Raw genomic sequence first — 15,605 nt, forward strand, 5'->3', positions numbered from 1 at the left:
TGAACAGCTAGGAGGAGGCCGAGTTGATTGCAGAGGGAGACAGTTAGTCTCCAGTATATTTTGCCATTGGAGATCAGTATTTGCCAGAGATTTACCAATGAAAGGAAACCAGTTGTAATTTCTCCTAAATTGATGAATAATAATAAAACCCTCACTTGCCGCACTAGTTTTCCCTTTGGGGTTTTTCCAAGGACATTTGTCCAAAAATAATGGTGTCATATTTTTATGTGTGTGTGCATACTTCTCAGTTCCAATATTTTATCTTCTGCGATGCTTTTATTTGTAAAGATTGCAATAGTGATTTAATCGTTATTTGCAGAATTAATAATTCAGAAGACATAATCTCCAAAAGGTAGAAGATTAAATTCTTGTTTATTGCAATCGTGGAAATTTTACAATTTGGTCACAAATTAGATTGCAAAAGTAGGTGTCTTCAAGAGTGATCTCAATGTTTTTTCCTTCACCAAAGCTATAATCCCATGTTGATTTTCTAGTGCTAAGAGGAGAAGCACAAATTTTTGTTACTAATAATTACTTCTAATGATATTTTTGCACTTTCCAGATTATCATTAAGCAATTACACTTCAGAAAATTCAACTATAAATGCAATAGAACAATAGACACCAGAAATTTTTCACCTAGGAAACCCAACCTTGGGAGAAAACCCAGCAATCTTTTTAGGAGAAATTATTGTTCAATTCAACAAATGGTACAATCTAATTTTTCAGTCAAACTTGGTCAATCTGACCACATAAACTAGCTAGGTCAAACCTAGTCCAACTGCCCCAAAAAATCCGTCAAAATGATTCCCAAAAATCTTGATCAACTCTACCCAAACTTCGGTCAACTCAGCCTCAAAGAGTCTTGGTCAATTGCGGTAACTCTGCCTCAAAAAGTTCAGTCAAACTGCCTCAGACAGCCTACGGTGAACTCAGAAATTTCGGCCAACTATGTGCCTCACAAATTCGATCAACGCTGCGGTCAAGTCAGCCAAAAAGAAGTTCAATCAACCTTCCAGAATTTCGGTCTAATAGAACAGATAAGACTTGGTCAATGTTGGTCAACTAAAGATCTCTCACCTTTGCACATGAATAGAAGACTTCTTGACTTGATCCGAATTGATTTGATGCCAAATGGAGGAGGTCAAATGGTCTATTTATAGAGGTCAAATCATGTGGATTTCGACCAAAGGTCAAACCCACTCAGCTGGTGGGGCTAACCTGACAATTTGGAGCCTACATGAACTTGTAAACAATGTCACATGGTTCGTATTCGAATTCGGGTTCGACAATGATTGGGTTCGATTTGAGTTCGAATTTTTTGATGAGGTTCGCTATTAGTTTCGTCTATATATATAAACATATATTAATTTAAAATGAATTATAGGATAAAATAGTAACAAATCAACATCAATAAACATAAAATATGCTATCACAAACTTGGAAACTGCAAGGATAAAATACAAGCTTGAGTTGTGACATGAAGTTATGAGTTTTGATCTATGGACTTGGTCATTGGCTATGAGGTTCAATGAAGTTCGTCAAACCTCAAAACATTTTTGAGGTTCGCCAAAATTCGAACCTCAAGGATAAAGTTCGAAGAACTGTGTGACATAGCTTGTAAATAATAAATTTAATTTCTTTTTAAATTGGTGATTTGAATACCGACCGTAGCTATCTAAAATCAACAGCCTAATCCTGTTACATAAGTTCATCATGCTAGTGACATTTATTACAACTTCCCGCAGGGGTACAGAATTTGATATAGAAAGAATAGAGAGAAGAGAGAGAAAATGGGGCATAGATGCCATGTTGATTTCTGATCTTTTGGAAAAATTGTCAAGTGCCCAGGTCCATTGGCCAATGGGGTCTAGCTCCCTGCTATGTTCATATGAGCAGGTAACAAGTACCATGCTACCAATCATATCTTCTAATGAAAATTGTTGAAGTTTCTAAGTCTAACAATTAGAAACCCTCCATGCACTTTACTGATTTATTCCTACCTACTTGTTTTGTTAATTAACAAGTTATTTACCATGTAAATACTGAAAATAAATACAAGTGCATGCTCAACACATTACAGATCATCAACTGAAGGAAACAGAAACAAGCACACAAATGACACTGTTATTTTTGGACTAATGTCCCCGGAAAAACCCAATGCGGGAAAACCGGTGCAGCTATCTGAGGGTTTTATTATTAAGCAGCTCTTTTCTGAGTACACTGGGTGCCAAACTGGCTAACCCAACAGAGATAAAAAATCTGGCAGCAATACCTCTCTTCGGAAACAGGTATTCGGAAAGCCTGCTCCACAAAATCCCTCTCCAGCACAATCTGAAGCTCAGCGTCAACCCTGCTGGCCTCTGCGTCAGCCTGAAACCCTCTGCGTCAGCCTACTGAGGCTCTGTGTAACCTCTCTGGCTCTCTGCGTCACTCCTGCAGCCTCTGCGTGGATGACGCAAGCCCTTCTGGCTCTGCACAATCTCTGCTGCCTCTATGTGGCTCCTTCTGGCTCTGCGACTACCTCTCTATTCTTTTGCGCTGGTCTCTCAGCATTGTCCCTCCCTCTCTGCCTCGTACTCACTAGCCCTCACTACAACTAACCACTGATTCTATCTCTCTTAGCAAACCCCGTACTAGATAATAGAATGACTTATCACTCTGGTGTATTCTCCAAGTGACCCTCGAGCCTCCTCTTATACTTTTCTCGTTAACAAATCAACGGCCGAGATTAAGTCCCTAATTGATGGCTAATATTAAATCTAGCTTGATCCATGTCTTTTGGACCATTCTAACACAGTTTTATATTAATTCACATTAATATTTTAATTTCCCTAAGTTTAGACTTAGGGACTCCATTAAAAATATTAATTATTTTAATATCTCCCAAACTGTTTAGAATCTGCCCAAACCCTTTCTGGTTATTCGAGATCGCATGTGGCCTAACCTCTCCACCAAATTTTGTGGCTAAAGCACGTCCGATGCTACCCCAAATCAGCACTCCCTCTTAGCAAGGACTGTGCTCTAGTAATACTCCTTACTGAGTATCACCCTGATCATCTAGCATCAGTCCCTGTGCTAATGCTAGGCCTGCTGCCCATCATCCTCTACACTACTGCATCCTGTACTGCTGCCCATATCTCTGCCACTGCCATTGTTGCATCTGTATGACAGCTCCCTCCACCTCCGTGTTGCTGCCCATGGTCCTACCACTGCCACTGCTGTGTCTGCACTGCATCTCCTCTCATCATGCTGCATTGTGATGCCCATAGCACTACCATTGCTAACTGTTGCACTGAAATTCAGTTACTAAGAAGTAAGTAACTGATCTCCCAACTCTGACCTCTCTGTCAAGTTAGAGTACTCCTGAGTCCTGATGCTAAAGCTCTCTCTGCCGCTGACAAGTGCTCCCTCTCTAACCTTTGTGCTGCTGCAACAACTCCCTGCATCTCACTTCGTTGCACACTTCTCTATGCCATCCTGCACTGGTGCAACACTCCCATGCCTCTTGCACTGTTGCATCCTGCTAGCCTCGCGCTGTCCTGGGAATTCTGCACTGTAGCTCTCTTTGTCGCTTCATCTACATCCGTCTCTACCCACATCCGCCAGTCCTGCTACTCCTCTTCGGGGCTCTCATAGCAAGGTCTAATCCAAGAGGCTAGGTACCTCAAGGATCCTACCCCTCATCGCCTGTAGTCCGTCTAACTACAGCTCGATGTCTCCCCACTTCCGCTCAAGTGGCATGTGTGCACTCATGGCACAGTCATCGTCTGTCTCCACTTCCTTCTCTGCCCTTGCTGGCACTGCCTTGGTCTCGGAGGCCTCTCCCTTGTTCTTCTTCCTTGGACACTGGGTCGCATAATGACCCAGCTCCCCACAATGGAAGCATTTGATCTTGGAGAGGTCCTTCTTCTTCCGTTTCTCTTGCTTTCCCTCAGATGCTAGGGCAACATCCTCCTCCTCCTCCTCCTTCTTGACTCTGATCCCCTTGCCACTGCTTCCCATCTTGCTTAGCCTTCTGATCTCTTCTTGGCGAAGAGCCACCCACATTTCCTCCCAATGTGGAAGGGTCGCTCTGCCCAGTATACTCTGGACAAATACCTCCCAGTCTTTTGAGACTGCGTTCAGGGTTGTTCTCACCATCACTTCTTAATCCGGCGTGGCCCCTATGGAAATCAGTTGATCCTGGATCTCATTCAGTCGACCAAGGAAGGTGTTGATCGGTTCTCCCTTCTTCATCTGGTATGACAGCAACTAATTTTCTAGTAACATCCTTCTCTGCACAAAAGTATGTTGGTACAATTTCTTCAGGGCCTCCCACATCTCATTTGTCGTTTCCTTCTCAGCAATGTGTGGTACTACATGGTCCTTGACCCCATCAAGGATGATGTTCTTGGCCCTCACCATTGCCTCCTCGTACTTGTCACTATCAGTTGGATCAATTGGGATCACTATCGTCCTCAAAGCGAAGTGCTTGACGTGATTTCCATCAAGTACAGATAAGATTTTGGCCTTCCAGACTGTGAAGTTTGAGGCTCCGTCTAGTCTGTCCTGGTCTCTTACTCCGTGTAGTGCCATGCTGCTCTTCTACTTCCCTCCTGGAAGTTCTCAATGTGACTCCCTTTGAGCCTTGATTTCCCTCCTGGAAACCCTTCTGCCGATGTTGTAATGCCCATATTTCGAAATACAACAAACATGTAAATACTCATAAACTGGAAAACAATAATGCATAAAAATGTAATCTGCACATACCTGAACTGCTAGCTGATTGCTGATTCTGCTATTGAACTGGCGATCCCGCTGCTGGTGATGCCGTGGCTGTTTTGACCCAATTTTCGAGAGGCCAATACCACCCAACCAGACTGAGCAAACCTAGCTGCTCAATCCAGAAAGCTCTCCACAGAGGCTCTCTGTCCCTCCGTGCCCAGAACCCCAGACCACTTAAAGCTCTTCAATTGATAATTCCCTTCTCCCGGTTTCCTGCTGATGAATTTATGCTTCTCGTTCTCTGCTGCCCCTCTCTGGTTTTTCCCCCCTTTCACCGGTTCAGACTAGTGATTTATAAAGGCAGGCTTGGCGGTGGCCACCCTCCTGCTTCCGGCCACCGCTCTTCTACCTCCTGACACGACTCCGCATGCAATTTAACCCTCTGAGATCCTGTCCTGGCAAAGCCGCTCTGCCATAACTTCTCAGCTGGTTCGACGCGCCCTGGTTAATGGTTTCGGTAGTGCGTTTTAGGTAGGTTAACGCATAGTCTTTTTATGAGTCCATTTATATTTTTATAACATTTCCATTATATGTGTTATATAGTTAAATGATATCCTTTTTATAACATTTCATTGTATATGTTATAAACTTTAATGATATATATTTATAACATTTCATTATATATGTTATAAACTTTAATGATATATATTTATAACATTTCATATTATATATGTTATAAAGTTCAGTTATGATATATTTTATAAATCCATATTATATATGTTATAAAGTTCAGTTATGATATATTTTATAAATTTATATTATAAGGTCTAATTATATATTTTATAAAATTTAATATATATATATATATATATATATATATAGTATAAAGTTTAAAATTTTATTAATGGGTCAATTTAGATGGGTCGTTACAGATGTCGAGATGCCCCCTACTCTGATCGTCTATGCAACTACACCACTGATCCGCATTTCTCGGCAAGAAACCCTCGGTAGCAACTCCCTCCTCCTTGGCCTTGCCCTGTTGGGTATTGTTCTGACTACAGTGCCCCACCAGCTCCACTCTGCAACTTACCCACAGCCTCCTAAACCCTAGCAACCTGAAGGTGAGAGCTCCTAGGCTCTGCGCAATCTCGGCACCGGCAAACTAGCTCCCTCAGCCAACTGGTCAACCCTCCTGGCCTCTGCATGAGCCTGTCTTTGCCTCCTTCAACCTCTACGCGAACTTGATGACATAGGCACTGCGTCACCCCTTCCTTGTTGCTTTGTTGCTAGGAACAGCTTCTGTCACTCAAGACAGTTGTTTTCTATTATTGCTGCTCTACTCTACTGATGTCCTCAGTTCTCCTGTGATCTGCAACCATGCTCTGATACCATGTTGAAGTTTCTAAGTCTAACAGTTAGAAACCCTCCATGCACTTTACTGATTTATTCCTACCTACTTGTTCTGTTAATTAACAAGTTATTTACCATGTAAATACTGAAAATAAATACAAGTGCATGCTCAACACATTACAGATCATCAACTGAAGGAAACAGAAACAAGCACACAAATGACACCGTTATTTTTGGACTAATGTCCCCAGAAAAACCCAATGCGGGAAAACCAGTGCAGCTATCTGAGGGTTTTATTATTAAGCAACTCTTTTCTGAGTACACTGGGTGCCAAACTGGCTAACCCAACAAAGATAAAAAAATCTGGCAGCAATACCTCTCTTCGGAAACAGGTATTCGGAAAGCCTGCTCCACGAAATCCCTCTCCAGCACAATTTGAAGCTCAGCGTCAGCCCTACTGGCCTCTGCGTCAACCTGAAACCCTCTGCGTCAACCTGAAACCCTCTGTGTCAGCCTACTAAGGCTCTGTGCAACCTCTCTAGCTCTCTGCCTCGCTCCTGCAACCTCTGTGTGGATGGTGCAAGCCCTTTTGGCTCTGCACAGCCTCTGTTGCCTCTGCGCGGCTCCCTCTAGCTTTGTGTCTACCTCTCTCTGCTTCTGCGCTGGTCTCTCGGCACTATCCCTGCCTCTTTGCCTCGTACTCACTGGCCCTCACTACAACTGACCATTGATTCTCTCTCTTAGCAAACCCCACTCTAGAGAATGGAATGACTTATCACTCTTCTGTATTCTCCAAGTGACACTCAAGCCTCCTCTTATACTTTTCTCGCTAACAAATCAACGGCCGAGATTAAGTCCCTAATCGATGACTAAGATTAGATCTGACTTGATCCATGTCTTTTGGACCATTCTAACACAGTTTTATATTAATTCACATAATATTTTAATTTCCCTAAGTTTAAACTTAGGGACTCCATTAAAAATATTAATTATTTTAATATCTCCCAAACTGTTTAGAATCTGCCCAAACCCTTTCTGGGTATTGGAGATCTCATGTGCCCTAACCTCTCCACCAAATTTAGTGGCTAGAGCACATCCAATGCTACCCCAAATCAACAAAAATCACAAGCGTTACCCTAATCTAATATGAGGGGTAAGACACCACATATCACATGAATCACCCAAAGCATGGTGCAAACACTTTTGAAGTAACCCCAAAAGCTAACAATAATAATGGGATGATCCCCCCTCCTCAAAATACACAAATCTTTGTGTAATTTCACAACTCCCTCAACATTATGTTTCACTTCAAAAGGAAGCACCATATTATTTGTCAAATCTTTAACTCCCTCCTCTAAGTTCCATTGTTCAGCATGGAGGATATCCAACCATTTTCATCCTTGAACCACTTCCAATCAATAGCGTGTTCCACCACTGCTGCTAAAACTCCATTTTTAGGAGGCAAAGGATCCATAACAAGCTCCTAACCACAGCAAGTCAAAGAGATAACTTGAAGTTGAGAAAATAAAATATTCTTTGAAAAATGGTGACAGTAGGCACTTGTCATGCGTGTGCCAACTTAGAGTCTTGTATGGACCTTGGCAAGGCTGCTAGTTTGGGTGGTAGCAATGCCCTTATCTAACACTACAATTTAACATGTATTTCTGCATGTTATGCTATACAGACTCTAATGTCTTGTACACTTGAACAAATGCACACAAAAAGAAAGATATAAGGGAAAATGGCTAGTAGTTCGACATTCGTTTACACATATTCATACCAATGGCCATATAGAGACTATTATAAAAGTCAGACATGCAACCCTTCATAGAATAATTACCAAGTCTGTTCTCAAAACAACTTTTAATGCCTAGATAGTTGTAGTGGTCAATCAACTGAACTTAATGCTTAATATAACTTATTGACAAAAAATTATGAAAGACATCATATTAGTAATACAATCACCAAACAAAATCAGTATGACTGGAAGAGAACAAGAGTGTAATACTACAAAATTTCAAAATCCAATTCGTAATACCTTAATAGCAAACAAATCACCAGTCGTTCTTTTCCTTGCCAAAAATACTTTACCAAAGGCACCTCTACTAATTGGTTTGATAATTTCAAAATCACTTATATTTGTTCTCTCTTTAGGAGCAGGATGCATGGGTGTTGACATGACACTACGAGGCCCATCATCTGCCAATGACCCCTCCTCCTCCTGCACAGCACTTGATTGCTCAAAGCCTTTCTGATCTAGTGCCTCACAAGCTATAAGATATTTCTCCCTGAAATAATGATAGACCATAAAAACACTCAATTAGATGTGATAAGAAGAAAAATGATGGCAAATTTATTTTCTTAAGAAACAACAATCACAAGATATGTAAATCAAACAATTCTTCCTCAGAGATGTTCTCTTTTGTTTGTACATAATGATCTTGTCTGACAATTGTGTGAAAAGCAGTATTATTAGCATTGTTAAATCAAATCAAAAAGCTCTGCAAGAATAATTCACTAAAAGCATCCCTATAGTCTTGTAGCAAAAATTAATATCCTGATCTCTTCCATGAAAGTACTCATCGCAATTCAAAACCATACACATATCTTGCTGGTCTTTGAAATTATGGCATATTCCATAGCCTCTACCCAGTGCCATATCCCAATTCTTGACTGCTAGTGCTTTTTCCTCAAAAAATGCATCTTATGTTACATTAAATTTAAATATTATAATATGGCTACAGGTCAGTAGATGAAACTCTCTCGCCAACATAGGCAAGAAGGGACATCATGCTAGTCCTAGCCCAAACCTCTAAAAGATCCACATCATTTTCAAAGATATTTAGTCTAGCCGAGATCTAGGCAACCAACTCTGCACTGAGAGTCCAAAGTTCCTCTAGATATAGTGTTAGATTCATTGTTAAAGATGACCAAACACCACCTTTTCCAAACAAAACATGAGGCTGCAGGGGGTAAAGTTGACTTTGGCTCAGTAGCTGCGAAGCCAACTCAAAGTTACATTGGATTATTAAGTCTAGCTTTGCTCTTCAATTATGTATTTTGATTCTACCTTTGGTTTCTGATTGTTAGTATCACAGTGGTTTCTATCTAGTAGCCAATCATCTTACTGGGTTACATTAGTCCCGCTACAGTGTTAACAGTTGAAAATCTTGATATGTTGACAGCATTTAAAATACGTCTGTGATCTGGTACTATCACCTCATTGTCTGCTATCATGTATCAAGTACGATGCATCAAGCATGATCATCTTACGTAATGTATTGGTTTCATTGAATATATGAATACAATGATACCCTTCAATATATTTGTCTCTTGTGTTCACTCTTGATTATTGATGTGAACCCTAAATCTAACATGATACCAATGTAGGTGATAATTGTACACCTTCAAGTATTACCTTCAATGTCAAAAGCTTTTTAGCTTTTGATGGCAATTTCAAGCCACCTGCTTTTTTGGAAAGAAAATGTTCAAAGTTATCTTTGTTTACGTCATGTCCCCAATTAAAAAATTTGTCAAGGAAATTCTCAATTTTGCAATTTTGGCAATTAATATAATATTAAATAAGTAAATCTTAGGAGAAATAAGTTGTGGAGCTGTTAAATAATTTTTTGAAGAAAAGACAAAAGTTGGGACTTAGGAAAAGAAAATTAAAATAAATATAAGTTGTGGGGGTCACCAAAGGGGAAATTGAACCCCCTAAGAGAAAATCAAACCACATGAAGACAGAAAGAAAACGGAGGTCGAATTAGTGGAGCCCACAAGGAAGGTTGAGCAGCGATTATAAAAGAAATGCTAGAGCTTCATTTTCATCATTCTATTTTGGCATTTCCTTTCTGATTTTGGAGGGTTTGCTTGAGTTACTTAGCCAAGTCAACCAATGCTGCTTAGAACAGGGATTTCCAAGCGGAAAATCCTAACTCTCTTTCGGTGAACCAAGAGTGTCACCCTAGGAGAGAAACTTGGAGCTGATTGGATATTTCTTTTCCTGATTTTTGTGAGCCACTTCATCTCTCCAACAAGTGGTGCGACATTTTCAGGAGGATGCAGTAGCACAAATATAGTTGCTTGAAGGTGGAATTTGCCGGGTAGATTTGTCTCAAGAATTTGCAAGAATTTCACTTGGAGGAATACGAATTTCCTTGTGGAGTTTTAGAGCCAGAGATTGATGCATTTGTGATGGCCAAACTGTTCTTCCATAGGGCCTGCACAAATATTTATTTTGGGCCAATTGTTGGAGCATTTGACAAGCAGAATTTGTGTCGGACATTAACTGGGATTCCTCTTTATAATTTTGGAGCTCTCTCAGAGTTTTCTCAGCTGATTGGAGGTGTAACACAGTGCTGGGCAGTTGAGGAAATTTGCACAAATTTGGGTAATTCCAGGGAGCTGGAACTAGCCCAAAAGCTTTATGGGTTTTGCTGGTTCTGGGTTGGAGAGCATTGTCCTGATTTTGCAGAGTTTTCGAAGCAGAATTGATGCGCCAAATCTTAGTTTTCTCAAGCAGTAGCAACAGAAAAATTCCTTAGCAGTGCATAGAACCAGTGAGCCTATTTCAGCATGGAGTTTAATTCATATTCACTTGCGTTTTGCATGTTTGCTTAAGCAAGCCCAGGTGTACTTAGTCCACTATATTTTACTCAGATTAATATTAGATATTCAATAAAAAGGCTCAGCGCTATTGTTTCTGCTCAATCGTGTTCTAAATAGTTGTTCTTGGGGAGCGTTACCCACCACTTGTGGGTAGTGTATATAGGAGAAAAAAATTCTCCTAAATGGTCCTTAATTGGCAGCCAGCAGCCACCAGATAGCTCAATGTGCCATTGTCTCTGCCACCTGAGCCAGCGATGTGATCCCTCGACCACTTCTCATGATTGAATGTTTAAAGGTGGGCCTCCCGACCCCAAACTTATGACTTTTAATTGGTTTGGTTGAGTAATCTTGTTTACTTTTCATGGGCACTTTTGGCCATGGATTGCGGGGGATTCGGCGAAAAGAGTGGGTTAGGTCTGTATTCTTGTCTCCATTGCCCAATTTTGTGGTTACCCTTGTATCCTAATCCCGTGGGCTCTCCTTTTCTGGCCATTGGCTTCGAGGTTGGCACTAAATGGGAAATCTTGATTTTAGTTGCGTGGTCCCTGTTATCCACCATTTTGTGGGTGATATCCCTAGGAGAAATTTTTTCTCCAAGATAGTCCTCAGCCAGTAGCGAGCAACCCCGTGAAGCCACCAGCTAGCTCATTGTGCCATTTCTCCACCACCTGAGCCAGCCATGTGGCCCCTCACCCATCTTCCATGATCATATGTTTGAAAATGGGCCTCCCGAACTTAAAGGTATGCCTTGTCATTTGGTAATTGAGTATTGTAGTTTGCTTATCATGGACACTTCTGGGCATGGATTAATGGGGGGATTCAGCGAAAAGAATGGGCTAGGTCTGTGCTCTTGTCCCCTAAACCCATTTTGGATATTAACCTTGGATTCTAGTCCTGTGGGATCTCTTTTACTGACCATTTGGCTTTAGGGATGGTATTTCATGGGAAACCCTGATTTTGGTTGCGTGGTCTCGCTCCCTTATCTGCATATATTACCCCATTTCCACTCATTATTACCCCATTCATCATTTCTCCCACCTGGGTCCACATTCCTCCACTGGATCCACATAGGGTTAGCTTTCCCCTTCCCTTTGTCCACACCTTGGGTTAGGCCTCGAATGATGCCTTAGAGGTTGATGCAGCTAAAAAGAAAGATAAAAGCATAATTGGCCACATTTAATAGGAAAATGTACCATAAATTGCAAAAGATGGTCGGGACAAACACATTTAGCAAGTGGGAATAAGCCAATACATGAGTTCTACCCCATCATCATGGCCATCACCTTGGTTCCTGCAGGTTCTATGAGCCTCCTTCATTAAATAGGAACCCATGATTGTCCAAACCCCTGGTGGGCAATGAACCGCCCTACCTTAAAAGGGGGTATCCACTGCTACATCTCATACATCATGCTCTTGCCCCTTAAGCCCCGAGTTAATCAAAGAAACATCATAAAAAGGCAAAAGGCGTATAACGAAGGGTGCAAAAATCAAGGTCAGGGCACCTCATGTACCACAATTGCTCTTTCCTATACATTATAAACCCAAGTGTGGGCTTCCCTTTTATTAGCTACCCTTGCACCCTAGCATGTGGCCCAGAGCTACCCTTCTTATCCCCTACTTCATTCACCTCTCTATCACATACCACCACCTTTTCAAGGATGTAACTTGAACAAATTATCCCCTTTAGAAGTAGAAACCACTTAATAGGATACTTGGTTAACCCCATTTGGAGTTTGGGAGACATTGGCACATCCCGAAGCCCATTATGGAAGGGCAGGCCATTATGAAGTCCCCACTTGTGGTCAATGTTGCAGGAACCACGCCCCCCCCCCCCAAGGATCCAAAAGCAGATCCGCGTCCCGTACGGATCCGCCACCGATCCTTCGGCCAAACTACAAATTGGAAAATCAGATCTGCAGTTCCTCCTTTTTGTAGCGGTTCCTACAAAATTGGATTCATGGGGACCCAACCCGCGGCTCCTATTGCCCAATCCGCAATTCCTATTTCCCGATCCACGGATCCGGAAAGGATTGGGTGCAAATCTATGGAAGTTCGAGTGTGTATCCACCACGGATCGCGAGTCTATCCGAGAGAAAGTGGATGGTTTCACGGAGCTTTTTTTGTTTTTGGAAATTTCAAACTGTTCTGTGAGGAACTACACTTTCCGAATACTCCCAAGGTGCCCCCTGATGCTCCCTAGACACTTCCTAGATGCTCCCTAATGGTAATGTTAAATTCTTGAAGTAAAAGGATGGAAATGAAAGATAAAGGAGAATGTGGAAATGAAAGATAAAGGAGAATGTCACTTTTACTTAAATTTTTAACATTACCATGAAATGACTCAAGATGTTTGAGAGTGGTTCCAACCTCATCAAACTTCATATGGAGAAAATAGAATCTCATATCCCATTCAAAATTCAGCAGACTTAACAGTTTTCAAGATCAATGGGATTGTGGCGTTTCATTGGATTATATCATGTATGAGGGCATGTGATTGGCATTTAATCAAAAGCAACAAACCCTATATGTACCCCAGTGTTGGTGTTCTTGATTATTGAACTGCTTTGTCATGGACTTAGCAATTATGTACCCTTCACTCAAGTGAAATCATATTATAAGGTTTGGATTACGCAAATTGATCAAAATTAGGCAATGTTGACTAAATTCCCTATAGAATTGAAGTAGAAGCAAAGGCTAGACAAGAGGAGAAATCTAGATTGTAGATGGTTGATGCTGGAATAAATAATCATTGATGTACAATGGATGCCATATCTATCTTGATTTATGTAAAAATATGCATGTTTTCATGTCTTCTACAACTAAGTTGGTATTTTGGATGTTTTTTTAATATAAATGCAAAAAATATAAAATATATATATAGTAGACGCTTCGCTTCCTAGATTTTTGGAAAATGATGCTTCCGCGTCCACCTTCCAAAAAATGTCCCCACTTCGTGCAACATTGCCTATGGTCCATGGTAGGTAAGCTCATTTACTCGATTTCTCTAATGACTTGTTGTACTGGAAGGCTAGGGGATGCATTGGATCTTATGCAGGATTGCATATGGTCTCCATCTTGGTTTTGCTCTCTCTATACAAGGTCCTAACCCTCTAGAGGGCCACATTGGCACATGTAGGGTGTGTGTTGAAAGCCATGGGCCTCCACATCAGTAGACACAACTCCATGCATCCCCTAGGTTGTTCAGAGATTGCTCGAGATTCACCTATTGGACGAGGAATATGCACCTGGTTCACCTTTGCCCAACTAGCCCCACAGATGTACCATGCACTTGGCAGTTGACCCAGGACTTGTAGGATGATGTGGCATCACTTACACCATCATCAGAGCCCTTACAGATGATCTACATGCATGTTCGACCCATTTGGAGACTCATGAGCTTACTATTGTGCCCCCACACCTACTGGGAGGACCACAAGTTTATTGTTTGGAGAACAAGGGGCCAACCCCATGTCCATCACTTTTGAGGGTCCTATTCTTCATTATGGACCTCAACAGGCCTCTTGGAGGGCCCTACGACATGAATTATTTATCATTTGACCTCTTAAGAGGCTTATTATTTTATTTGTTAGCTAGTTTGGAGGGCTTGTCACCAAAAGTTAGGTTATTATAACATTATTTTATTTTTGGGGCTTATGTAGGCCTAGGAGACTAATTCGAACTCCTCATTAGTGTATAAACACAAGTGAGATGGGTTCATTTACTCACCATCACTTTGGATTGGATCTCTTCTCTCTCTTGAGAATTTCGCACTTTTTCTTGGAGGATGAATTGGAGCTTTATGGATGAATTTTGATGTTTGGATTTGGTTTATCTTGTCTTGGAGCTTCTCTATTGTCAAATTGTAGAGGTTGGATATGTTATATTACATGTAAGTACATGCTTTTTAAGCTATTCTTGTTTTACTCTATCATATACATTGGATTGGGAATTTCGCTATTGTTAGGACTAATTGTTGCATGCATTTACAACTTAAATTGTGGAATTTTGTCTCTATATAGCATCTCTCAATGTATGGGCCATGTAATTTTGAATGAAAATTCATAGGTATAATTCTATCAATGAATTCATCTGGATAAGCCATTACCTTTTGCAAGTTGAAGTATAAAAGTTGTAAGATTGCTTGCCTTTGCCCTAGAAGGCTAGCGAGGTAGTCTTAAGGCCTCCTTGACTAAGAAACAAGGTCCTCATTCATATTTTTCATAGACTCCATTCTCCCAAGACTAAGGCACTGATCTACCGAGAGTTGGTCACCCAAAAAATCAACTCCTTTTCACCTTTTTCTAGGTCTAGCCAAGTTGGGTCACCTAGGGCATCATTTTCCTGACAAAGTAGCCCTCCAAAAAGTTTGATCTCCTAGCCTCTCCTGCGTTGGTGTGTCCTCAAGGCCTCCTCCAATTTTGAAGCCATTCCAATGTGGAGTTGTGAGAAAAGCCAAGCCCTAGATCCGAGATCAAACTTTGCCCTAGTATCCCCAAGGCTAGTGCCTCATAGGATCAATTCAACACCTTTAAGTAAAAATGCTTTCTGTGATCCTTCCCCCCCCTTGTCTGGGTTAAAAACATCATTAGTTGTTAAATCCTTGCCTCTTGACCTAGGTTGGGCCCACCTGGTCCCGTGTGGTCCCACTCCTTTGAAAAGACAATTCTTTAAGAACCATCTGGGATACCAATTTCAATAAGGATTTTAAGGATTGGGAAACTCTTTCACAAGTCATATCCCATAAACCTAGCCCTCAAATCCCCACATCCTTCTCCTAGAAGACATTGTACCTTGCTTAGAAAGCAAGCAAGCTCCATTCTTGAACCTCTTTTGGAAAGGGATTATTTGGGTCACTTTATATCCACTTGTTGATTTATCCTTCATTTGTGACTCCATATATACCGGGTCTCCTCCCATCAATGAAAGTCCGTAAATAGT

The 15,605-nt window shown here is 41.2% G+C and overlaps 1 protein-coding gene across 1 annotated transcript in view; it reads right to left on the minus strand.

Moving 5' to 3' along the window:
- Positions 1 to 15,605, minus strand: part of LOC149224623 (putative serine/threonine protein kinase IRE4) — a gene marked incomplete at its 5' end in the record, with an annotated part of 486,106 nt that overhangs the window by 365,058 nt on the left and 105,443 nt on the right. The window contains one exon of the mRNA XM_089388232.1: positions 8,095 to 8,344. Within this exon, the coding sequence (XP_089244358.1) occupies positions 8,095 to 8,344 (250 nt within the window). The remainder of the gene's footprint in view (positions 1 to 8,094; positions 8,345 to 15,605) is intronic.

Source organism: Pinus tabuliformis, chromosome Q, assembly GCF_031772625.1.
Source record: "Pinus tabuliformis cultivar Carrire ecotype Pingquan chromosome Q, CPIR1, whole genome shotgun sequence".
Lineage (NCBI taxonomy): Eukaryota > Viridiplantae > Streptophyta > Pinopsida > Pinales > Pinaceae > Pinus > Pinus tabuliformis.